Below are 24097 nucleotides of genomic sequence, written 5' to 3'. Positions count from 1 at the left end.
TCCAACTCATGGAAGTAGCGATGAGTCTCTGCGAAGACAAAGAAGGAGAAACATACGCTCTTCTTGTGAATTGAAGGGGAGAAATGGAGTGCCAAAGAGCACATTGCGACGAGGCTTACAAGTATATGACGCCGAGCTTAGCAATTATGCGACAAATCCACGGTGACAGCCACCCAGAAGTCAGAAATGGGTTCAATAACTACGTGAATATCATTCTGCAAGAGCTGAAAGAGGGAGCGTGTGAAAAGGCCATCGAATACTACCAAAAGGCGCTCGACATCTTCACGTTGAACGGCCCTGAGATCTATACGAAGATCTTCCATATACCGCACATAAATTTGGCGGGATCTTATCAAGTTTTACAGCAGTACGACAAATCAATTGAACACGCAGAACAGAGTCGCAAATGGGCAGTCGCATTTCTGGGAGAGGGTTGTCATTTTGATGGAGTGTAGGAATGTAGGACACTACCTTCTATGTGAGGATGAAATTACGTTCTGCTGATACAGACCTTTTTTAGGGCCGACTTTCACGTTGGAAATTCACTATTCTCGCAAGAGAGAGATGACGAAGCGGAGCGGCATTGGTTGGGAGCCTTGGAGATATTCAATCGTGAGAATGAAACACATCCAAAGACAACTTCAACGCGGACGAAATAAGCCATGATCAAAATGAAACACGGAGAATTTGACGAGGCAATGTGAGCTCCCATTACTCCTTGGTTACACTCGGTCCCTCTTGTTGGCGCAATTTGCTAAGCAGTTCTGACCATGATTTTTCTAAGCTTGATGCTTCAAAAGATTCTTGTCATAACGAAATTGAAACAGCCATCCAAGGGCGACAATGGAGAAGTTGCCCGTGTTCAACGAAAGCTAGCTGAGGCTTTTGGGCTGAAAGGTGATTTGACGGAAGCAACAAGGCTGAAAGTTGAAGCTGAAGCAATGCGAAGAGAGATCCAAGGACAGCAATTCCATGAATTACCTGATAATGATCTGAGCTACGCCATGATGAATTTTCACGCATTCTGGTAGATCATTGTGAGTAATATACTCACATACAGAATCAGCCCTCTACACCCGTGCAGACTAAATGTGTATATAGTTGATTTTACTAGTATAGCAATTTTTCTGCACATTAAAACCTAGCCTCTTTCTTCTTAGCCGTAATAAAGTCAGAATTTCAGTACACCATACTACTCTTCACTCATAGAAGGCGACAGACGGAGCTATCCTTCACCTGCTCCCCGTATAGCCTACTGATTACCCTTATACCAGAGCATCAAGACGTCGCAATGCGTGATATTGGGTCCGATAAGACAATCCAGCCAATAGGCAATAGCGTTGTAACCATCAACAATTACCAAGTGTCTGTCCATCTCTGGGAGAGACAGCCAGCCACCAAGTTGGTACCACTGCGCTCTCGATAGTATCGCAATTGCACGCTGCTTACCCTTGGGCCTACGCTGCATGGAAAGATGTACCAAGTACCTAACTATATTGTACTGAAGATGCTGCTTCTCCCTTGGTGGTGTGAAAGGGAATGATTGAAGGAACAACGAATGGAACTGGAATGAGGACAGAATCGGTGGACGCATCGCACAGTCCATTCCTCAGAAAGCCTGAAAAAGTCACTGCCGCGATTCGGGGAGCTGCTGGGGAGGTTGTTTGAACCTTGAGTTTATAATGTGTCGAGAGTCTATGTTTATAAGTGAATGGCATTAGATATTAGCATTTAAAAGATTCTATTTAAGTAATCAAGTTGGTCTATAATCAAATTCTAACCATAATTGAAGTATAACTAAACGAATGCCTGGAACTATCTAACAATCTACATATTCATATTTATAGAAATGTCTTGGATCAAAAGCATGCATCTTACATCTAAAAATAGTTGAATATTCGATGTTCTTCCCACCAATGGCCCAAAATCTGCACGAAATATGGCTTCCCCTTCCGGTCAGCAATTCGGTGGCAAGTGAGTGGTTACATTTATATAGAACGGTAGTGTTGGATGTGCTTACCAATTTACTATTTATCATTATGGGTATTATATATTCTTTGCTTAATATTAAAGGGAAAGTAGAGAGTATCAAAATCGCGGTATCCCCAGGTGACCTTGACCGCTACGTATCCCTTCCTAAACTTGACTCTCTCTCTCTCACTCACTCTCTCTCACTCACTCTCTCTCACTCACTCACTCTCTCTCACTCACTCACTCTCTCTCACTCACTCACTCTCTCTCACTCACTCACTCTCTCTCACTCACTCACTCTCTCTCACTCACTCACTCTCTCTCACTCACTCACTCTCTCTCACTCACTCACTCTCTCTCTCTTCAACACCAAAAGATGTGTCCATCCAATAACCCAATCTCGGCCTATGGCTTCACCGCTGTTGTATCGTCGGCTGCTGCTCTTCTGGCGACAGATCCCCCAGCAACACCTGCACCAGCCATTACAGTGTCCGAAGTCCCAGCTCCGGCGACGCCCCTCGCCCAACGGATCAACGAGTATGCAAAGTACCATTTTCCTGAGCCAACATACAATCACTCCCTTCGCGTTTATCACTTTGGGCTTGCAATCAAGCGATACAGGTTCCCTGAATGGGCCTTTACCGATGAAACCTACTTCCTTGCCTGCCTACTTCACGATATTGGAACAACCCAAAGTAACCTAGAAGCCACTCGAATGAGTTTTGAGTTCTTCGGCGGGTTGAAAGCGCTAGAAGTTCTGCAGAACCTAAAACCTTCCTTTGTAGGAGGCTCGGTCGCAGTCGCCCCGAAAGAGCAAGCAGAGAGCGTAGCAGAAGCAGTCATCAGGCATCAAGACTTGTGCAAAAAAGGTAAAATCACTGCTCTTGGTCAACTGCTTCAGCTGGCAACAATCTTTGGTATGTTCACCCTCTATCAGAGAGATTGGTCTTGCGTCATGGCACAGGGTTCCTTGAACCGCGACCAAATGCCATATTGTTCATTTGTCTCAACAAAGGATATCTCTAACTTGGTGTGAACAGACAACACTGGCTCCTATGCCAATCTCATTCATCCCTCCACTATCCAAGATGTTTCCAACCATTTCCCTCGTCTGGAGTGGAGTTCGTGCTTCGCTAGTACCATCCATGAAGAGAATCGGCTTAAGCCTTGGGCACACACAACGACACTTGGAGAGGAAGAATTCCCTAACAAGGTGCTGGGAAATACTCTGATGGCACCCTATGAATGATGGCATCTCTAGGATTCCGACTGGTTGTGTATGTGCGAGTAATGGCTGACAAGCTCCTAGAGCTCCTAGACTCCGAAAATAAACATCCAAAACCAAGAGGAACTGAAAACCACAATGAAATGAGCATTTTAATTCAATATAATCCCGAAAGCAACAAAAGTAGCAAGACTGTCCAGTTAGTGCAGAGATGGGTAAACTAGATATCTCCCGCAAACCTCAACAAAACCACCTTTGGATCCTCCACAGAAGCCAAATATGCTTCAAGCTATCCTCACCACCTTCTTTCTCCTCATACCATTTTATTGCATATACAAACCCCCGATTCCACTCATTCGTTACTGTCAACGTCGCTGGCCCGACGTGCTTTTCCGCGTGGATACAGACAAAAAGGTGGTTGCATTGACAATTGACGACGCGCCCTCTATACACACACCTGCAATTCTTCGTCTATTGCAATCGCACAATGCAGCTGCGACTTTCTTCGTGATAGGATCACAAATCCCAGGACACCAATCTGTCCTAGCTGATCTCGTACGAGCTGGCAACGAACTTGCCAACCATGCCATGTATGATGAGCCATCGCGCGCACTCAGCGACGACGTCTTGGCAGAGCAGATGCGAGCAGTCCATGCCAAAATCCAGGAAGTGTATGCTGCAACTGGAAATACATCACAACCTGAGAATTGGCTCTTTCGTCCTGGCTCGGGATTTTTCAGCACCCGGATGAGAACCCTCGTAAAGGAGCTGGGATATCGGCTGGTGCTCGGCGATGTGTATCCGCATGACCCGCAGGTGCCATTTTGGAAATTGAACGCAAGTCACATCTTGAGTATGGTCAAGCCAGGGAGTATTATCGTCTGTCATGATCGCAGAGAGTGGACGGTGCCTATGTTACAGAAGGTGTTGCCAGAGTTGAATCGCAGAGGGTACCGCGTTGTCACGGTCTCCGGATTATTGAACGAGATCGGTTCAAACTAATGGCCGAATGAATGTTACGGGCTCTGAATGTACATCTCTTTCTTCTCGAAGCGCTATGGGTATATTTGGACACTATTCTCAACACGGCTAACCCATCATCTGCAATTGATCCTCCGGAGGCCAGCGGACTTGCGCAAAGCTCAAGCAGCGCTTGATACTCTGTAGATACTTGCGAGTGATCTCGTCACTCAGGATATGTGCCTGCTGGTCACTTTGATGCAGCTTCTCTCGTGCAGATCGCTCGTGAATACCAACCATGGTGACACCAATGGGCCATGCTCTATAGACATGTTAGCGTCAATTCCAAATTTACTCAAAGTAGTGGGCTCAACATACGCTTTACCGATGCTCACTCGTAGGTATGCATCGTTTGCATCGACGTATCGCCGCTGTTGCGCCTTATGCACAATCTCCACGATCGGTTCCAACAACCCATCCTCCAGCTCGGCCTTCTCGAAGAGTCGGAACAACGGTGTCATGTTTTCGCGTGATTGGATCATCGCGTTATATGCTTGTTTTCCCTGGAAACTTTCACGGACGGAGATGTCACGCTTTGCTAGTGCCAGTTCCCATTCCGACAAAACCATGTTGAAGTAAGATCCCAACTGCCGGAAAAGGAACAGACGGCTCTCTTGATCTTTCGGGATCTTGGCTGGGATGATCATCTGTCCACCAGGCACGGGCTCCAAGGTGGTGGGGATAGGTCCGTCGGTCACCTTCTTCTTGGGAATAGCAGCCCGTTGAACCAGACGACGGTACCGTCGAAGACGGGCTCGATAGTCCTCTCCGAACAATTGTATCGGCGCATTCATCTCTCGCAGTTTTGCAATAAGCTCCTCCTCTTCAATATCTTCCTCCGTGTCACCGTCGACTGTGGGGTTCTCAGGCAACTCAGGGAGACCGAGCCTTCGCCGCCGTTCACGTTCTTTAGCTCTTTCTTCTTCTTCTCTCCTCCTTTTAGATTCCTCGGCTAGTCTTCGCTTCTTCTCCTCGCGTTCTCGGTTTCGATCCGCCTCTTCGTCTTCTAGCTTGCGCTTATTCGCTATGCGCTCTTCACGTTCGCGTGCAATCCGCTCTTGTTCTTTGTTGTAAGCTTCAATACGGGCAGTTTCGACATCGCCTCGTCGCAGATATTTCTTTGTTGGCGCTGCGGGGGAGGGTTTTCCGGAATCTTTCGATGGCTTGGAAGCATCGCTACCCTTGGCCTTGGAGATCTCCTTGGACATCAACGCGGCGAAATCCATGGTGGCGGGATGATGCAGCGAGCTGCTTGAATAATGCGACTGTAGCTCAAGTTAAAAGAAACAATAAACAATGTAGATTTGCGTCAAAGGGGGGAAATGGGGTTGTGGAAGCAGAAGGAAAAGAATGTTCTTACACGTCGAGAACCCGCAGCTTTTCGACGCCGCATTTGGGGTTCTCTTCCAGTCAACTCCCCTCACCCCAAAATACCCAGAGCATTTACCTTCATAAGCCTTCATCCAAGCTTTAATTTACATCCAAATCACCGCATCTTCCATTCTCTTCTGCTTTTCCCCCGTCCTCAGAACTGCAACCTCTTGATTTTCACCCTACCATCCATCATGGCTGCTCCGTCGCGAGAGGGCCCCAAACCCTCGATCAACCGCCAAACCACTGCACCTTTTCATTTGAAGCTCTTCTACCGAGTCAATAACTACAACCCTCTTTCCGATTACAGCATTCCCGTGCCACCTCGCCGTGGAGGACCGGTCAGCGGACCAAATGCAATTCGTCCAACATCGCCCGTCGCATCTGCGGCGCCACTCCCACCACATCTGGAGATCTACACATGGCAATCATGCACACTTCGCGAGCTCTCACAGCTTCTCACTTCTGCTCTTCCATCATTACTCCCTGATCCGCCCGTTGGCACCCGTCTCTGCTTCCGATTGATTTACCCCGACGCGCGCGGCGCGGCAATGGGCGGCCCCGATGCGCGTGGCCGATACTTGAGCAGGGATTTAGGCAGTGCTATTGTTGGCCCGAGAGATAGTCCATTGCGCGCGGACGACGACGAAGATAAGCAGGAAGAACGACCTCGCCCTGGCCCGCTTCGTTTCCAGGGTTCCGAAGCCGACAGGCCCCTGCAGGATGCCCGGTTCATCGTTGGAGATTACATTGAATGCGCAATTCTCCCACCGCTTGAGGATGGATCCGTTGCGCCTCCGCTCAATGGCGCGTCAGGCCCGATCCTGGGACCCAGAGGTGGAGGTGGAGGCGGTATGCGCGCGTTCCGGGATAATGGCTATACGCGTGGGCCTGGTCGTAATGGTCCTCGTGGAGGTGGTGGCGGTGGTGGACCTCCCCATATGCCCCGAGGTGATTGGCATCGTGGTGAGCGATTGCCTGAAGGTGGACGCGGAGGCCGTCGTGGATGGGCGCCATATTGAAGAGCACGAAGATAACTCCAGTTCGAAAGCAAGTATGTCAAAAGGGCGATGAATACCCACGATGAGTCATTGTATGATTATCTAGTTTAGGACCAATGGAATCAGTACTGTCAAAAATTTACAAAGCACAGTGTGCCTCAGCATTCGAGTGCCGGCGCTCTACCACTGCTGAAGACGCGACTATACAGCGATTTTAACTATATGTGCGCCAGGAAACCTACCTTAGTGAACTTTTGAAGGCTTGAGCCTCTTCGCTCTCCGTGGATGGCTAAGAGTGACGGGTCTTCGTACTATAGTTATTTTGATACATAACTACTCATTCTTTTGCGACTCTATCCGGCATCTGTATATTCTGCTAGATGGAAGCATACCAAGTTCCAATGGTTGAGTAGTAGGTAGTAATTACTAGTAATTACTAGTAAATGCTTACCACATCTTACCCTGACCTAGCGACCTAGCGAGTAAACACCTTTAACAAGTCGTCTACACTAACAAGCAGCCACTAAAACAGACGCTACCCGTCGTTTGGGTTAGATACTCCGGAGCTGTATGTGTAGCCTTGAAAGGAAACACCGAGTTTCATGACGAACAAAGTCAACAAAATAAAGAAATCCATGCGGTATATGCTTGTAATAAAGTACACGGCCCGCGCAACGGGCACCGGCACCAAAAGGAAAGAGTCATCGGGCAAAACCCCCTTAGCACACGAGTATCTCCAACCTCTCCGTGTGTAGTTCTCCATGTCGCGTGTCACAGTCGCTGCTCGGTACGGGTTTGATAACAAAAACGGGAATTGAATTATGGAATTCATCGCTAAATGTCTACCACTCAGAGATCGTATCTCCACGGCGCTTGCCACGGAACTCGAACTTGCCCTGCATATTGTTAGCGCGTGTTTCTCCGTGGGATTGGACAATCGCAATCCCATGATGGTTCATTCCATACCTCGTACTTGTAGGCAACGTAACCCAGGATTCCGGGAATCAGGCCCATGTAGACGAACGAGAGCATGGCATGACGCGGGGTCCAGCGCCAGTACTTGTAACGGTTGGCATTGAGTTCTGTGGGTCCGTTAGTCAATCTCTAATCGTAGATATATCGTGTCGCAAGGTGCTGAGTTTGAGAGAGCTGCTTTAACTAGCTGGTATGTAGACTTGTGCCAGCGCAATGTGTGAGGTTCACCCGAAATCCGGGATGAGAGAGGTTGGGGGGCATGTACCATAGTATTTCTGGAAGGCCGGATCAAGGATCAGGGCTGGACAATAGGTTAGCAATTCAGGTCACTGCACTCATGGGACTCTCAATGCTCACACTTGCTAGGACCAGCCATTGTTGCGGGAAGCGTTGAAGCGTGGACACAGAATGGACAACGCTTGCAAGCGTTCGGGATTGAAGTTGAAGGTCACATGATGATGAATCAGCTGAATGACGTAATCAGCTTTCGTCGAGCGCTCACAATTTTATACCAAAATAAACTACGTACACTCTGCACAGAGAAAGATATGCATATCATTATATTCCTATCGCTCTTCATTCTAATCCTTGGCGAATATACTCATTATCGATGTCTGTGGTTGTGGAGGTGTGCAAGCATATCCGAGATCATCCGCCAACCAAATGTCCTCCATATCTCAGCACCGATGCAACGGAGGTATGAAATAAGACCTGAGGCATTAATAGTTTACAAAAATCCCATCACTCCCCTTGTCCTGACCTCTTAAATTACATGGAGGCTGAAAACTTTCCCTCAATCTCCTCAACCTTCTTCGTAGCACGCTGGTACCCCTCGTTTCTCTCGAGGCGGTTAGCATACGCGACAAGAAGAGGATATTTATCCTTGTTCTTCTCCTCCTTCAGGGATCGCATGGTAACAGCAATGACTGGGAAACTCAGCATGATATCGGCAGCTGTCAGCTCCTTGCCACAAATGAACTCGCCACCGTCGGGGGCTGTGCGGAGCTGTTCCTCAATGAAGGCGAGGTTACTCTCAACGTTGCGGGTCAGGAACTGATTCTCCACTTGCGTGGCAACCATGTTGGTGATCGGCCGAACAAAGAATGGAGGGGCGTTCCGAATGGCTATCGAGAATGTCAACATTGTTTAGATGATCCCTAATGGAAAGGTAACTTACAGTCGTTGACCAGAGTCATCACCAGGAAAGGCATCAGACTACCCTCCACATAGTGCATGAAGTAGCGATAGCGCATCCATTCCTCGGTCTCTCCGCCCACTTTGCCTTCGCTGCCGGGGGTATACCGTTGTGGTACTAGCGTCGGTCGCGCGCTACTAAAGTGGTCACAGAGATATTCCACGATCGCACCAGACTCTGCCAGTACTAGCGGTTTTGCGGCGCCCGGTGCCTGGATGGTGATCAGAGGCGACTTGCCCAGTGGGTGGATCTCCTTCAGCTCAGCTGGGGCAAGCTTGTCGGCGCGGCGCTTAAAGGTCTTAAGCTCATATTTCAACTGCAGTTCTTCCAGAAGCCAAAGGATCCGGTGACTGCGAGATTGCTCGAGCCTAAAATGTGAGTTAGTATGAATGTACAGCAACCGTGGGGGGGGGGGGGGGGAGCATACCAATAGAGAGTAATCTTGCAACCTTGATTGTTGTCCATCATGTTATAATATAATTTGATACGAAATAGCAAAGTCGATGGGATGGGACACTTATAAGTACCCGCACGTGGATGATGTCAATCTTGGAGTTGACCCGAGGCCGAGGCTTCTTTCTTCACCAGAAGAGGGAAAAGGGCCGAGATCTACAAACTTCATGGTATATTCAGTCTTATATGTCCATACAATACCTGAAGACATGTACTTCCTACATATTTTTGGATACTATCCCATATTGCCAAATTGGGACTAGACCGGCATTCCATCTTCCAGTATTTTACCGTGTCTTCACAGCAGTTAAAGGAGCATGTAGACGTGTATTCCATATAACAGGCCAAGGCTATTCTCCGTCAACTTCCACTACCATGGGAACATCTAGTGACTGTAGGGTGCAAGCTCCTTAGAGAAACGCAAGGCCGATTCCAACCCAAGATATATAAAATAAACTACCCTCTTTGGTGTATAGTTCAAAGTAGAAGAGCCCTAGAGGGATCCCACATGAAGATTGGTCTTCATTTCGATACGCACTTTTCCTCAAATTCAAATTCGTTCGCACCAGAAGGTCAAGCTCGTGCACGCGGTGCATCGTGAACTGCGACTGGCCACTAAGCAACGCTCCTCAGCGGGCAGTCAGGGCACGTGCATAGATCAGCATATAGATACCCCGTGTATATGTAAAGAGATGACATTTGGTGACATTGGCTTCAAAACACCTTTACATTCCTCGAGTACCTAGATATTGAATTCATGTCTCACAATGAACGAATCCACGCCTCTCCTCTCTTCGGAGGGCGTGAAGGGCAAGAATTTCTACCTCGACTTCCCCAGTACCCTACGCGGCAAGAAGATCCTCTTCGCTACAGAATCATGGGGTCCCGTGAACGGAGTTAGTCGCACGACGCGCAGTCTGGTCGAGTATCTACTTGACAACGGCATGGAACTCATTCTCGTCGCGCCCAACTTCCAAGGTCAATCATCCAAGCAGGCCTGGGAGCGCCGTCTACCCGGATGTGCGCTACCTTATAACCCAGATCTCACAGTGGTCTATCCGTTCCATCTGGATGATCTCTTCAGCCAGTGCTTCCAGCCAGACATCATCTACCTCGCCAGCCCAGCCTCCCTTGGGTTCCAAATGCTGTTGCAAATCCGCCAACTGCGGTCTCCTCCGCCGGTGTTGCTTAACTTTCAGACGGACTTGTCCGCCTATGCAGAAATCATGTTGCCTGCACCGTTGGACACATTCGGTGTGTGGCTCCTGGCGTCAGTTCAGAGGTTTCTGTTCAGCACCCGCGCCGTACACACCATCTTTTATCCGTGCTCTGCGATCCGCGAATACTTGGAACATGCGCGTGTACCGGTCAATCGACTCGCCCAGCTGGGTCGTGGTGTCGACACGCTTCTCTTCTCGCCGACACAGCGCGACGAGTCATATCGCCGTCACGTTGCGCCTCATGGCGAAATCATCTTGATATGCGTTTGCCGCATGGCCCCAGAGAAAGGATTTGAGTTTCTCGCGCAGGTCACGAAACAATTAGCCACAGACAAACTACCCTTCAAGCTGTTGATTGTCGGCGGGAATCGCAATGTGGCCATTGAGAATAAAGTCCAGCGTCTGTTTGACGGTGTTCGAGACCACGTCATCTTCACTGGAGTTCTCACCGGGTCTGCATTATCTCGTGCGTATGCGTCTGCCGATCTGTTCCTTCATTGTTCAATCACGGAAACATTTGGGCTGGTGGTCCTCGAGGCCATGGCCAGTGAAGTACCTGTCATCGCGCGGGATCAGGGCGGGCCCTCTGATATTATCCGTCATGGACAGACTGGTTATCTGGTTCCACCGCGTGATGTAGAGTGTTTTGTTCATTCGGTCAAGGAGATCTCCCTCGACCCAATACGGCGAGCAAAATTGGCGATGGCGGCACGTCAGTACGCGGATGATGCCACCTGGGAGAAGATCAACTGCCAGGCAGCATGGCAAATGGCCGAGGCATTATCATATGCCGACCAGGAATCGCAGGGTTCTAAGCAAGTTACCCGACCTGGGATGATTGGATGGGTCTTCGAGAAGCTCCGTCTGCTGCTTGCTGTGGGGATTGTTTGTTTCATGTGGTTGATCTCTGTGGTCCCACTGATCGTGCATGGAAATCGGTTCCTTCCCCGGGCCGGGCAAGCTGTTCAGGGTCAATTCCAGGACACCCGTCCATTGCGCGGTTGAAATGTAGCTTGCCATATTAATACCAGCCTATGCTCAAACATCTACCTGCGTACTTAATATTGGATAATATATTGGTAGAGGGTGTTTGATTGGTAGATTGGCCAAAACATCAACGCATGGACGCTTAATATTCAAATATACTCCCCAGGCCTTAGAGTCTCACCGGCTCTGTGTCAAGGCGAGCCAATAAATGTCCCTCGGTGACCAAGGAGTTCTTGCAAGAGAGGCCCGAGACAAAATTAGACAGATTGCCGAGTGTGACCTCGGCGATCTCCTCGAGGGCCTCGCGCGTGAAGAACCCCTGGTGACCACAGATCAGGACATTGTGGAAGGTCATCAGGCGCATTAAAACGTCGTCCTCGATGATCTCCCCAGAGTGGTCGTTGTAGAAAAGCTCGCCTTCCGCTTCGTAGACATCCAATGCCAACCCGCCCAGCTGTTTTGTCTTCAACGCCTGAATAGCCGCCGTCGTATCGATGAGTGCACCGCGTGAGGTATTTACCAACAAGGAACCCGGTCGAATACGCGCCAAGGTCTGTTCATTGATGAGATGCTTCGTGCTCGCTGTCAGGGGGCAATGCAGAGTCACGATATGGCTCTCCTTGAGCAGGGTGTCGAGGTCCACTAGCGTCCCGTACTGGCGGAACTCTTCATCGGGAAAGGGGTCGTGCGCGAGGAGTCGGCACCCGAAGCCTTGGAAGATGCGCGCGGCGGCCAGCCCGATGCGTCCCACGCCGACGATCCCCACGGTTTTGCCATGTAGGGTATTTCCGAGCAGACCTTCGATGTTGAAGTTACCCTCGCGCACGCGATTGTATGCGCGGTGAGTCTTGCGGTTCAAGGTTTGGATCAGGGCGACGGCAAATTCGGCTACGGCTTCCGGGGAGTATGCGGGGACATTCGCCACGAAGAGGCCTAGCTCTTCGGCAGTTGCGAGGTGGACATGGTTGAATCCCGCGCAGCGGAGTAGGATGGCGCGGATCCCGTAGGCGTGGAGAGCTCTCAGCACGGGTTCGTCCAGGGTGTCGTTGACAAAGACACAGACTGCGTCGGACCCTTGGGCTAAGGGGACGGTCTCCTCAGACAGGGCGAAGGCATGGTACTCGATGGTGCATAGTTGCGGAAAGTGCTGATCTCGCACCTGATCCAGGTAGGTGCGGTCGTAGGATTTGGCGCTAAAGACGGCCAACTTCATGATGTATATGTTGTGATTTGGGAAGGGGGGGGGGAGAAAGAGGTTGCATATTGAATAAAGTCATGACGACTTGGGTGTTGCATGACACCTGCAAGCAGCCATTCTGGTATATTTCCCCAGATCTCCGGCTGTAACCTATACGACACTACCTATTTAGGTAATCGTGAATAACCAGTACGGAGTACAAACCGAAACAGTCTTTCTTCACCTCCGTCAGTACTTCATAACATAATATACACGGGAGACTTTCTTCTGGATGATTACTCTTTTGAGAAATATCATATAATTATTTCTATTCCCCTCAAGTTGATTGGATACCACAGTCTCAGACTTCCGCGGGGCTCCGGCCTTGGACGAGGTCTGGACCAATAGAATAATCGAGATCTCAATCGACCAATCAAGACTCGATGATAAGAAGGCACGCCTCGAAGTGCCTGATTGGTCATTAGCTTCACTAGCGTAAAGCTAAGGATTTCTCATTTTATGATTTATATTTTCCATGTCTTGGATAAATGAACAGTGCTCGATTTGACATATACCTGTAGTATAGTCTATGGTCTCTCGGAAGAAGTCCTCAATAAATTATATCTTTAAATATAACATAGTATTCCTACTCCAGATCAGACGTAAGTGAGCCCGCAGAAACCCGTCACTTCAAACCGGTCTAAATCCTAGGAAATGGCGGTCAAAAGAAAGTGTTTTTATAGTCCAGATTTATGATTTCATATAGAAGAAGTGATTGAAAAAGTACTATACATACTAGTAGCGCCTACACGAGTACAGAGTAAAAGACGGGCTACTTCGCGCTACTTGGCCCCCGCGGAAACGTAGTACCCGCCACCAAGTATCCCAAAGTAGAAGGCAGACACGTACTGAATACATACCAAGGTAACATCAAGTAGTATGCTTCATTTCCTTCACCTCCTTTTTATCTTGTTCATCTCTTCTACTCTTCTACTCTTCTACTCTTCTACTCTTCTTCCCTTCTTCTCTTCTTCTTCTTCTCTTCTTCTCTTCTTCTCTTCTTCTCTCACTGTTCACCCGTTCTCTAAACAATCCCCACTCCACTGACTCCATAAGAGTACAAAGTCCCCACTAGCCTCGGCCACTCACAGTTCACCCTTTTTTCTTGCCTCTTCCCCGGCCCTGTGTACTTATTGAACTCCTTTTGCCCCTCGGTATTTGGATACTTTTTTTTTTTACTGAGCTTCCCTTTAAAAAACTCTCTCAACCTCTTTCAATTCCATAATCCTCATTTCACCTTTGCATCATGGCCACTCACGTTTTGACCAACCCGCCTACCAACCAAATTTCGGTTTATGGTCAACCTTCCCCAACCAACTCCGCCACAAACACTCCCTCCAATAACTCCCCCACCTCTCCTCGCATGGCTACCGCGTCCCTACACCAACTGCCGCTGCAGTCACGCCAGTTGCGTCCTCTCAAGGGTCCTCTCTACGTCCCTGCAGCTCTCCGACCCACCGAACGACCCCAGAAATCCTCTCCCATTACCCCACCCCGCAGCGTGCATGGTTCACTCGACAGCCTCAATGACGACTCCGAACCCATCAGCCGTCGCTCCACCATGGAGAGCCAGTCGAGCGAAATCAGTCAGGGCGCACAGCATGAGTGGATGAAGAATGAACACCTGGGTGTGGTGACCGGTCTTCCGACCCGTACACACTGGAAAGTGAGTATCTCTCGAGTGGGAAAGAAAGGAAAAAAAAGTTCCTTCTTTTTCTTCCTTCCACACCTTTATAGGGCTTGGATTCGGTTGAGATTGCGCAGTTGTGAAAGCAAATGTCGTGTGAGCTCGTCATTTCTCGGGAATGGCGTGCTACAGTCCACCTCAGCCCTGTCACATCCAAGCCACATCTCCATTGATCGCATTTAATCGTCTTAACATGACAACCCTTTGCTAACTTGATTTCTCTCAGGCTGACTCGGCCTCTTCCAACTGCGATTCTCCTACTTGCCGCTCCTCATTCGGCATCTTCCTGCGTCGCCACCACTGCCGTCATTGTGGCCACGTCTTCTGCGCCTCCCACACACCTCACCTCGTGCCTCTTGACCAGGATGCTCGCTTCCACCCCGATGGTGTTCCCTCCCGTGCCTGCGATCTGTGCTGGAGCGCCCACCAGCGCTGGGAAGAGAGCCGCTCCGATCGGTTGAACAAGATCCAGAACATCATCGATGCTCAGCAGATTGGCGTCTCTGTTCCCGATTCAGAGGGCACGGATGCCGACCAGGCTTCCGAGTCCACCGTAGGCCAGACCGGCGAGGTCGCTGCCTCCGTTCCTCGTGACTGGAACTGGAGCACTTTCTAAACACATTGCCCTGTTTCCCTATGGTTAATGTGGCAGGACTGCTGCAGTTTGGCGTTTCATTCTTTTCATCATTTTTTTTACCGAGCCATGCTCACCTGTGACTTGTTTTGTTTTTTTCTTGCTCTTTTATTGGCGACCATGGCTTTGGCGTTTTCGACAGGCCCTGGGCCCTGGACTCTGTCTCTTTGTTTTCTGCAGCCATATTATGGCTTTGCATCGTGTCTGGAGGATTCTCTTTCTGCTCTTTTTCTCTTTTCTATTTTGCTTCTCGTTGATCAGGATACCCCGTCGGTTTTTATTGCGCGGCCATCTCATTTGATGTTTCTTTTTTTACTGGTCCCTGATCCATGCTCGAGGGAATGTGCAGTTTTGCACCGCCCCAGTTGATATCTAGTTCGATTTACTCGATCTAGTTGAATCCATTGATATTGAACCTAGAGCGTTTTCTCCACTCGTAGACTATGCTTGACCCGTATTATATCTTGTATCCATGTAGATCCTTATTTATCCAGAACCACCCGCCGAAACATACCCACATGCTCAATCCCTTCCTCGTGCCACCGACCCAGCGAATGATCAGTTTCAAATCCAAGCCCAGCATACATGCCCTCCACATCCACCTGAGCATGCACAAGGACCAACCCTCGCCATGGAATTGGAGTAACAGGTGACTGCCCCCTCGCAGCGATCTGCGCCGCGCCCTCGTCTATATCTGCCGCATGCACCGCCGCCCACTCCAGCGCTGTCTCCACCAATTGTCGCCCAAGTCCGAGCCCGCGGAACGACGGCATGATCGCCACCCGCGTCAGCTTGATACAGGGCTCATGCGCCCAGTCGTATTCGGGGGCTCCCTGCGCTGCTGATGGTTCCGTCAGATGGGCGTGAGGCGCCTGTGGCGGGGGTACCAGGCGGATCACCCCCGCAGGCGTGGAGGTCGCGGTGGAGTTGTCGTATAGTACCCAGTGCCAGCTGCGGGCATCGTCGCTGTCGATCTCGGATTCGGCGGTGCAGTGCTGCTCGTCGATGAAGACGGATTTTCGGATTATCATTGCATCGTTGAAGATAGTGGGGTTGGTGTTGGTGCTAGTGTCGGATGGGAGTACTAGATTTGCGCTGGGTCCTGGCGGTGGCTGGATTGAAGTGATGAACGTTGATTTTGGTGCCATTCTAGTTGGTAAGGGGATATTGAATTCCAGGGGTCTTCAATGGTAATGATGGTGAAGAGTTCTGGAGTTGGTAATGATGGTGAAGAGTTCTGGAGTGGAACGAACTAAAGGTCATACTATAGGGCGGATCCAGATATTTAGATCCCGTCGGGATCAGGCACAGAACATTGAACCCTACTCATCTTTAATTTTGAATATAATTGAAGACATAGAGACTATATTCTTATCGTAGCGAATCTATCCCGTCCAAGAGGTAATATATTAAGTCATGAGCGTGCCATAGTCCCATATTTCCAGTCTGTGTATAATCCAATGCAAACAGAACAAACAACGTCAAAATAATCAATTCGATCGCGAAAATCTTCAATTTCTCCGACCAACATTCCATTCTCCCAATGTCCCTCTATTTTGATGCGGTCGCTATATTGACCGCACCCTCCTCGGGCGGCTCGTTCAAGTCCCGGATCTACAGTGCTCGGAACCTGCGCGCATCTCCAGCACAGCTCTATGCGCTGATCACCGAGGCTGCTAAATGGGATACCGTGCTAGCAGATGTCATTGACAAATCCGGCATTCTCGCCTTGGAGCGCAAGGTGAGAAGACTCCAGAGAAAGCACTGGAGATACCTACTGACTGACCAAGTGATTTCCATTTAGCTCTCTCCACTCCTCGCTCTTCTCCTCGTTCATGATCATCTACTCGCGAAGAAAGGCATTGCCGCGCCGGCAACCCACACACTTCGCCAGACTGTGGAGCGTCATAAGGCCAGGCTAAAGGCCGAGTTCACCAAGGCCCGTGTTCGTCGTGGGTGCGCCTCCGTCGAGCAATTCAAGGCTGTTGTCATGCGCGAGAAACGACTGGCTGATGGAACTAGCCATTTCGTTTACCCGCGTTGGGTGCGGATTAATAACATCCGCACTACCCTTGAAGACCAGCTGAACACTACGTTCAAGTCTTACCGTCGGGTAGACAGCCTTGCCGAATTGGCACCTGAAGATGAGTTGGAAAGCCGAAAGCCAGAGCCGAGATTGTTCATTGATCCTAACATTCCGGATTTGGTGGCGGTGCCTTTCGGCGCAGACTTTACTGCCTCATCAGCCTACAAAAATGGGGAAATTATTCTCCAGGATAAAGCGTCCTGCTTCCCCGCATATCTCTTGTTGGGTGACCGTGGGCCTAACGATGCATGGGAGGGCGATCTGGTCGATGGTTGTGCTGCCCCAGGGAATAAGACTACGCACCTGGCTTCGCTTCTGGCTAAGCAACAAAAGGGCAGCAAGAACAGAAACCAGAGAATCTTTTCTATGGATGCATCTACCGTGCGGTCCAGAACACTGCAGAAAATGGTTGGTCTGGCCGGTGCTGACTCGGTCACTGTGCTCCAAGGTCAGGATTTCCTCGCCCTTGACCCGGAAGATGAACAGTTTGAGAAGGTTACTGGGTTGTTGTTGGATCCTAGTTGTTCTGGTAGCGGAATCATCGGCCGTGATGATGTCCCTCAATTCACACTCCCTGCCGCGGCAGCATACAAGGCGCCCAAGTCACATGGAAAGAAAAGGAAGCGTCCCGACGACGATGAAGCAGGTGGCGAGCAGTCGAAAGCCACCATGGGAACTCCGCAGGCAGAGCCCACAGATGAAAATGATATCCCGGACGGGACGACCGACTCGGAGCGGCTGACCAAACTATCAAGCATCCAAGCACGGATCGTGGAACACGCTCTGTGTTTCCCGAATGCTACCCATGTGACGTACAGTACTTGTTCTATTCACCTGATTGAGAATGAGGGCGTCGTGGCTCGCATTCTAAATTCTCAGGCCGCCAAGGAGCGCGGCTGGCGCCTCCTGCGGCGCGATGAGCAGCCCGATGGCTTGCGTCGATGGAAGAAACGAGGTGTGCGCGAGGAGCGGCCAGCCGAGGGAGAGACAGGGCCATCGGGCACGGTAGATCTCTCCGACGAGGCACTAGAAGCGTGTATCCGGTCCTGGCAAGGTGACGCAGAAGGTCTGGGAGGATTTTTCGTTGCTGGATTCATTCGTGACCCTAGTCTTGCTATCATCGCCGCTCCGGCGACGGAACGGGAAAATGATGACCACGGTGAGCACAGCGAGAGCGATGAGAGCGACGAAGATGAAAGAGATAAAGAAGATGCAGACGATGAAGAATGGGGAGGATTCTCCGATTAGATAAAATTATATCAACGCAAGTTTGCCCAGCCTGCAACAATTCCCGAAGGCATCTGTTTGATATCCTAAATTCAACTCGTCTGGCGTATTATGCAGTTTAAGGCTCGAACAAACGTACATGACAACTAAAGGAATTTTCGTGACCGGTTTCGGACCTGCGCACTGGTATATACGTCCAATTTGACAGCAACCAGGACCACCTCGTATGCCCCGGTAGGCCCTTTGTGCACTTGCAATCGCCATTGTCCTGTCCGAACAACCCAGGGCCCATCATCCGTATCGACTCGTGGACGTTTAGCTAGAGGTCCACCATCATCGCTAGTTTCAGTCTTGGCTCTGGGCATCATCAAATGCTGAGGGTCGTGTTCTCCATCCACCGTGAGATCAGTTTCACGGTCGATTCGAACCTTGATTGGAACTTGGCCCAATGGTGGATGTGAATCAGGCAGGTTCATCTTTTTGCCAACTGTCTGCAACAGACTGGCGATCCTTTGCTCCGAAAGGCTGAGAAAGTCAACACGCATGCTCCCCCGATGAATCAGACTAGACTCGGCGCCGATCTCAACCACCAGATCGGCGGCGTTCTCGTCTACAAAGGGGCGCTTGTATGTGACAATTCCACCGGCTGCAGGCGAACCGGCAACTGTATCAAAGGCAAACTGAATTCCAGACGGTCGCACATCCTCGAGCCGGATGGCGATTTCCAAACGATGGCTGAAGGGATTCGTCGTTATCTGATGGGGGATCAACTTTTGTTCCAAACCGCGCAGGTGGAAATAACGACAGTCGCGCAGTAGCGAAGTCCGATGATCCTCGTTTCTAATATGCAGTGGATACCCGCGTAGCATATGTAGGAGCTCATCAAAGACATCCGCAGATCGGTTCGGAACACTTGGCGGGACAATGGCCGGAGGTCGTAAGAGACCCTGGCGGTCTAGGCCCGGAAACACTTCAGTTGGAGAAGCAAAGAAGGCGGCGAATCCGAGGGTGAAGAAATTCGGAGCGTCACCGGGAGCTGAAAAGATATCGCGAGGGATTTGGAAGTGACGGTCGCCGATTTGAATAAAACATTCGGACTCGAACAGCTGGGACATCAATCGGGGCACTATTGGGTCAGCAATTACTCGGATAAGACCAGAGGATGCTCACATGTATAAAATTGTGCGTCTGCAAATAGCTTCACGAATTGCGCGCCATCCTGGGGCCGGACATGGTAGCCTAGATGCGCGCCTATCAGGCTCCGTCACGTTGTGCTTGTCCATGGACTCTCATACCCTGTAGATGTCTAGCGATCTCGCGGAATGTCGTGGGGTCGCGATCAATATAGAGGGTCCTGATGTTGGCAGCATCGTGATTCTGAAGCAATTGATCCTCGAAGAAGCGTGAGAAGTAGGATGGAGCTGTTGGAAGTCAGTTCAAGTTGGGAGGTAGCAAGGTAACAAGCCTGATTACTGACCATCAGAGGCAATTGAAGCACCCGAGAGACGAAAGATCTCGGAACCAATTTGAATAGAGAAGACTTTCTCTGAAGGCAGATTACATTTGCCAGAGCGAGTGGACGTGCGTATATCCATTGTGTGATGAGAAAGGAGGTAGGCGGAGAAATGACATTTTGCCTGGCATAACACTACTCCGTGCAACTACAACCACAACTACAACTACTTCAGTATTTACAGACCTGGAAGTCTTGAAGCCTTGAACTTAGCCTTTATGTTTTCCCTCAAGTATAAAATTTTCACATGGCTCTGGAACTCGGCAATCTCCCCCGCAAATGAGTCCGTGAGCCCCTGATTTCGGAGAAAGAAGGAATTTTTAGTGGAGGGAAACTTGGGAGCTTCGGCCTCGAGATTGTCAGGCAATGGAGATTTATACGATCTTAATTGGTCGACAGGGGATTCAAAGACTCCACCGGTACAAGAATCCAGAGCCATGCTCATCAACTCTCCACTCAACCGAGGCTTCTCCCCCGGATTTTGGGTTCGTGCTTTTGAGGGCTCAAGGGGCTGACAGCGCATGACAGTCGCATGATAGTCCCCCCCCCCCCATTGAAGATGAACTTGAACTAATGCATATGTGTACCCCGTCGTCATAGTGGGACATTGAGCTAGTGTTATAATCCCTGACCCCCGTGCCCAGGACTTCTCTCCTTGCTCCACAATTTCATTTCTGATTCTTATTCTCACCGTTCTACCATTGGAGCTTGATATACACATCTGTTTGTTCTGGTTCTTGCAAACATGACAACCCATGCTGTGTCCACATACACCCCAAGAGATGTTCCTCTTCCCCCAGCGCCGTCAGCCACTTACTTCTCGGAGTTACAGTGGAAGACCCTCTATGCGCTGGCTGACGCAGTTGTGCCTTCCATCCACTCTGCGGCAACCGCCAAGTCATCGAATGACCGGGTGATTTCAGATGCAGAATGGAATTCTGCCGTGTCGAGCTTGTCAACGATCATTTCTGGACCTGACGCCGTAAACATTGCCACCCAGTATCTGCAAGAAAATGTTTCCTCGAACCCGCAATTCCGGGCCATAGTGGAAAGACTTCTGGGCAACCATGTGCATGATGAGGGAAGAAATGGGTTTGGGTTGATCATGACAGCGCTCAACACTCGTGCTGGTTCACTGATTATGACGGGCTCAATCACTCCGATCCAGGACCAACCGGTGGAATTCCGGGAAAAGGTCTTACGTGGATGGGACAACTCTCGACTGCCCCCTCTCCGCGCCATCTACCGAGGACTCACCGCCATGGTTAAGAAATGTTGGGCCACCACCAGTCCAACCATAGGCCCAGTTCTGGGATTCCCACGCATCCCTGTCCATGGCCAGCCCGCCGATGGTTTCCAGTATGAGTTTTTGCAATTTCCTCCTGGGGATCAGCCAGAAACGATTGAAACCGACGTCGTTATCGTGGGAAGTGGCTGCGGCGGTAGTGTGGCTGCAAAGAACCTAGCCGAAGCAGGCCATCGAGTGCTAGTTGTGGAAAAGTCCTATTCCTATCCATCCGACACTTTCCCCATGGGTCCCAATGAGGGATTTACCAACATGTTTGAGAACGGTGGTGCGATCTCCACCGATGATGGCTCGATGGCAGTCCTAGCGGGCTCAACCTGGGGCGGTGGTGGTACCGTTAACTGGTCTGCATCTTTACAGACCCAGGGGTATGTCCGACAGCAATGGGCGGATACCGGTCTACCTTTCTTCACCTCCCTTGACTTCCAGAAAAGTTTGGATCGTGTCTGTGATCGCATGGGTGTTAACGAGGAGCACGTTGAGCATAACCGCCAGAATAGAGTAATTCTTGAAGGCGCACGGAAACTGGGCTATGCTGCCAAAACCGTGCCCCAAAACACGGGTCACGGCAAGCACTACTGTGGGTATTGCACGTTGGGATGCGCCTCAGGTGGGAAGAAAGGTCCCACGGAGTCATTCCTTGTGGACGCTGCCCAGGCCGGCGCGAGATTCATGGAAGGGTTCTGCGCCGAAAAAGTGCTATTCACCAATGTCAAAGGCAGAAAGGTTGCTTCTGGTGTGCAAGGAATTTGGAAGTCGCGTGATTCATACTTGGGGCTCGGCGGTGTTGGGACCGTGGAGCGTAAGGTGATAATTAAGGCCAAGAAAGTAGTTGTGTCAGCAGGCACATTGCAAAGTCCTCTTCTACTACTCCGCAGTGGCTTGAAGAACCCTCAAATTGGCCGAAACCTTTATCTTCACCCAGGTAAGAGCTCTTTCCGCCTCCCTCGACAGTGCACATAAATAGGCACTTACTATTTGTTATACAGTTATGGCAGCTGGTGCTGTCTTTGATGAGGAGACCCGCCCCTGGGAAGGCTCTGCACTCACGACGGTTGTCAATGAGTTTGAGAACCTTGATGGAGATGGACATGGTGTAAAGATTGAGTCTCTCTCAATGCTTCCCTCTTTGTTTATTCCCATGTTCCCCTGGCGAGACTCATTGGAGTACAAGCTGTGGGCGGCTAAGCTGCGTCGCAGCACTGGCTTCATCACCTTAACCAAAGAACGTGATTCTGGTCGTGTTTACCCGGATCCCGTTGATGGACGCTGCCGGGTTGACTACACGGTCTCTGCCTTTGACCGAAAGCATATTGTGGAGGCCACGATTGCCAGCGCCAAGATTGCGTATATCACAGGCGCCAAAGAGTTCCATACCGTTTACCGCGACCTTCCACCGTTCATCCGGCCAGATGCTTCAGACCCCGAGGCCCCTGACGGCACCAACGATGCGGCCCTGCAGAGTTGGATTGCCGAGCTTCGTCAGAAGTCCCCTTTGAACCCAGAGCGTGGTTTGTTTGCCAGCGCACACCAGATGGGCACCTGTCGCATGAGCAAATCACCCAAATCAGGTGTGGTGGACCCGGATTGTCAAGTCTGGGACACTGTCGGTTTATATGTCGTGGATGCGTCCGTGTTCCCTAGCGCTAGCGGTGTGAACCCGATGGTCACCAACATGGCGATCGCCGATTGGGCCAGCCGAAACCTCGCGCGGGCGATGGGGATGGTACGCGGTGAGGGCAACGTGATGGCTCGTCTGTGATGGGATGGCTGTGGGAGATCTCTTGTCTCACTGTCCATGTGCTGTTCCACTCGGACACGCCTGAAAGCCAAGTTGTTTATATGTTATGATATCCCTAGCACGATTCTGTAGGCTCTTTCGTTTTATATGATTCAGGTGCTTTGCGAAGCCGAATTTAATGTCTTAATTCTTCGGGTGCTAATGCTGTCTTTATTTTATCATGTTGAGCATCAAGCCTTGGGACCCTGGCGCTTCTCAACGTAGTTCTTCTCACCAAAGGCCTCCTTGACGCCCTCGGCCGCGATGAGCCGCTCGTACCAGGCAATCACCGAGGGGTACTTCTGGCGCATCTCAGCATCGATGGCCATGGAGAAACCCCAGACCAGGGCAGAGGCAACTGTGATATCAGCCAAGCTGAGCTTCTCGTTGCCCACGAACCAGATGCGGCCCTTCAAGTGAGTCTCCAGACAATCCAGCGAGCGTTCCAGACGCGCGATGTTGGTCTCCTCGACTTTCTCGTCGTAGGGCCGAATACCGAGACGCCAGAGCGCCAAATGCGTCACAGGGTCCAAAATCTCACCCTGAGCATAGCAGATCCACTGGCGGATAGTGGCGCGCTCGGCGGGGGTAGCTCCAATGAGCTGATCGGCGGCTGGACCGCTCTCGGCAATGTATTGGGTGATGGCGTCTGACTCGAACAGGGTTGTTCCATCGGCAGCCTCAAAGGCGGGAACCTTACCCAAAGGGAACTTGGATAGGAAATCCGGAGTACGGTTGGTCTTGCCCATGACATATTCCGGAACCGTAATCTCCAGGCCATTCAGGTTGGCCGCAGCCAGGGCCTATGGAGGTTAGCGGGTTGCAGAGATATTTGGAAGGGATTTTACCTTCATGACCCGAGGACTGGGCTGATAGGAGTAAATAGTGCCGAATGGTGCCATTGTGGATATTAATGAGGTGAGATAACGGTGTTGGTACTTTGTAGATGTAGGGGTTTTATGTGAAGGGAAGGTGTGGGGTAGAATCATGTGGAACTGGATTTCTAAGCAGATTTGTACATCGCTTCAATTGTGTTTGGATTTTTGTTATAAAGAGAAATTTATATATTATTATAGTGTGTGTTGTTTTCAATACTCTCAAATGCTCTCAATATAACGCGCTTCTCACATATTTTTTTAATTCTCCGAAACAAGCGGAAACAATCCGAAGCCTGAGTTCTTGGCTAGTCATGCGAAGAGGGCTTTATTA

The 24097-nt window shown here is 50.3% G+C and overlaps 16 protein-coding genes across 16 annotated transcripts; 9 read left to right on the top strand and 7 right to left on the bottom strand.

Moving 5' to 3' along the window:
* Positions 1-146: 146 nt before the first annotated feature.
* On the top strand, positions 147-455 carry N7447_003260 (Tetratricopeptide-like helical; the record flags this gene model as incomplete). Its single annotated transcript, XM_057227535.1, has 1 exon — positions 147-455. The coding sequence occupies one exon, from the start codon at positions 147-149 to the stop codon at positions 453-455; it is 309 nt and encodes a 102-aa protein (XP_057086876.1).
* A 216-nt stretch (positions 456-671) lies between these two features.
* N7447_003259 (Tetratricopeptide-like helical) lies at positions 672-1031 on the top strand (the record flags this gene model as incomplete). The annotated part of the gene is made up of 2 exons (XM_057227534.1): positions 672-700; positions 785-1031. 2 exons carry the CDS (start codon positions 672-674, stop codon positions 1029-1031), a joined length of 276 nt encoding a protein of 91 aa, XP_057086875.1.
* A 1316-nt stretch (positions 1032-2347) lies between these two features.
* Positions 2348-3220, top strand: N7447_003258 (cyanamide hydratase; the record flags this gene model as incomplete). Its single annotated transcript, XM_057227533.1, has 2 exons — positions 2348-2888; positions 3012-3220. 2 exons carry the CDS (start codon positions 2348-2350, stop codon positions 3218-3220), a joined length of 750 nt encoding a protein of 249 aa, XP_057086874.1.
* A 255-nt stretch (positions 3221-3475) lies between these two features.
* On the top strand, positions 3476-4198 carry N7447_003257 (chitin deacetylase CDA4; the record flags this gene model as incomplete). The annotated part of the gene is made up of 1 exon (XM_057227532.1): positions 3476-4198. The coding sequence occupies one exon, from the start codon at positions 3476-3478 to the stop codon at positions 4196-4198; it is 723 nt and encodes a 240-aa protein (XP_057086873.1).
* An 87-nt stretch (positions 4199-4285) lies between these two features.
* Positions 4286-5442, bottom strand: N7447_003256 (mRNA splicing protein PRP18; the record flags this gene model as incomplete). Its single annotated transcript, XM_057227531.1, has 2 exons — positions 4286-4478; positions 4535-5442. The coding sequence occupies 2 exons, from the start codon at positions 5440-5442 to the stop codon at positions 4286-4288; spliced, it is 1101 nt and encodes a 366-aa protein (XP_057086872.1).
* Positions 5443-5781: 339 nt separating this feature from the next.
* N7447_003255 (SAP18 family protein) lies at positions 5782-6609 on the top strand (the record flags this gene model as incomplete). The annotated part of the gene is made up of 1 exon (XM_057227530.1): positions 5782-6609. One exon carries the CDS (start codon positions 5782-5784, stop codon positions 6607-6609), a length of 828 nt encoding a protein of 275 aa, XP_057086871.1.
* Positions 6610-7430: 821 nt separating this feature from the next.
* Positions 7431-7939, bottom strand: N7447_003254 (uncharacterized protein; the record flags this gene model as incomplete). Its single annotated transcript, XM_057227529.1, has 4 exons — positions 7431-7484; positions 7555-7670; positions 7829-7864; positions 7921-7939. 4 exons carry the CDS (start codon positions 7937-7939, stop codon positions 7431-7433), a joined length of 225 nt encoding a protein of 74 aa, XP_057086870.1.
* Positions 7940-8331: 392 nt separating this feature from the next.
* On the bottom strand, positions 8332-9226 carry N7447_003253 (glutathione S-transferase; the record flags this gene model as incomplete). Its single annotated transcript, XM_057227528.1, has 3 exons — positions 8332-8687; positions 8741-9126; positions 9186-9226. 3 exons carry the CDS (start codon positions 9224-9226, stop codon positions 8332-8334), a joined length of 783 nt encoding a protein of 260 aa, XP_057086869.1.
* Positions 9227-9978: 752 nt separating this feature from the next.
* N7447_003252 (glycosyltransferase family 4 protein) lies at positions 9979-11436 on the top strand (the record flags this gene model as incomplete). The annotated part of the gene is made up of 1 exon (XM_057227527.1): positions 9979-11436. One exon carries the CDS (start codon positions 9979-9981, stop codon positions 11434-11436), a length of 1458 nt encoding a protein of 485 aa, XP_057086868.1.
* A 151-nt stretch (positions 11437-11587) lies between these two features.
* Positions 11588-12631, bottom strand: N7447_003251 (2-hydroxyacid dehydrogenase; the record flags this gene model as incomplete). Its single annotated transcript, XM_057227526.1, has 1 exon — positions 11588-12631. The coding sequence occupies one exon, from the start codon at positions 12629-12631 to the stop codon at positions 11588-11590; it is 1044 nt and encodes a 347-aa protein (XP_057086867.1).
* Positions 12632-13901: 1270 nt separating this feature from the next.
* Positions 13902-14958, top strand: N7447_003250 (FYVE zinc finger domain-containing protein; the record flags this gene model as incomplete). The annotated part of the gene is made up of 2 exons (XM_057227525.1): positions 13902-14321; positions 14569-14958. 2 exons carry the CDS (start codon positions 13902-13904, stop codon positions 14956-14958), a joined length of 810 nt encoding a protein of 269 aa, XP_057086866.1.
* A 500-nt stretch (positions 14959-15458) lies between these two features.
* N7447_003249 (GNAT family N-acetyltransferase) lies at positions 15459-16124 on the bottom strand (the record flags this gene model as incomplete). Its single annotated transcript, XM_057227524.1, has 1 exon — positions 15459-16124. One exon carries the CDS (start codon positions 16122-16124, stop codon positions 15459-15461), a length of 666 nt encoding a protein of 221 aa, XP_057086865.1.
* A 395-nt stretch (positions 16125-16519) lies between these two features.
* On the top strand, positions 16520-18310 carry N7447_003248 (rRNA (cytosine-C5-)-methyltransferase RCM1; the record flags this gene model as incomplete). The annotated part of the gene is made up of 2 exons (XM_057227523.1): positions 16520-16717; positions 16781-18310. 2 exons carry the CDS (start codon positions 16520-16522, stop codon positions 18308-18310), a joined length of 1728 nt encoding a protein of 575 aa, XP_057086864.1.
* A 125-nt stretch (positions 18311-18435) lies between these two features.
* Positions 18436-19884, bottom strand: N7447_003247 (uncharacterized protein; the record flags this gene model as incomplete). Its single annotated transcript, XM_057227522.1, has 4 exons — positions 18436-19415; positions 19460-19540; positions 19585-19710; positions 19767-19884. 4 exons carry the CDS (start codon positions 19882-19884, stop codon positions 18436-18438), a joined length of 1305 nt encoding a protein of 434 aa, XP_057086863.1.
* A 663-nt stretch (positions 19885-20547) lies between these two features.
* N7447_003246 (GMC family oxidoreductase) lies at positions 20548-22870 on the top strand (the record flags this gene model as incomplete). Its single annotated transcript, XM_057227521.1, has 2 exons — positions 20548-22033; positions 22098-22870. The coding sequence occupies 2 exons, from the start codon at positions 20548-20550 to the stop codon at positions 22868-22870; spliced, it is 2259 nt and encodes a 752-aa protein (XP_057086862.1).
* Positions 22871-23079: 209 nt separating this feature from the next.
* Positions 23080-23790, bottom strand: N7447_003245 (glutathione S-transferase family protein; the record flags this gene model as incomplete). The annotated part of the gene is made up of 2 exons (XM_057227520.1): positions 23080-23691; positions 23737-23790. 2 exons carry the CDS (start codon positions 23788-23790, stop codon positions 23080-23082), a joined length of 666 nt encoding a protein of 221 aa, XP_057086861.1.
* Positions 23791-24097: the final 307 nt, after the last annotated feature.

This window comes from Penicillium robsamsonii (genome assembly GCF_028829455.1).
Source record: "Penicillium robsamsonii strain IBT 29466 chromosome Unknown utg000002l_segment0_segment0, whole genome shotgun sequence".
NCBI lineage: Eukaryota > Fungi > Ascomycota > Eurotiomycetes > Eurotiales > Aspergillaceae > Penicillium > Penicillium robsamsonii.
This window is presented reverse-complemented; position numbering and strand designations above follow the sequence as displayed.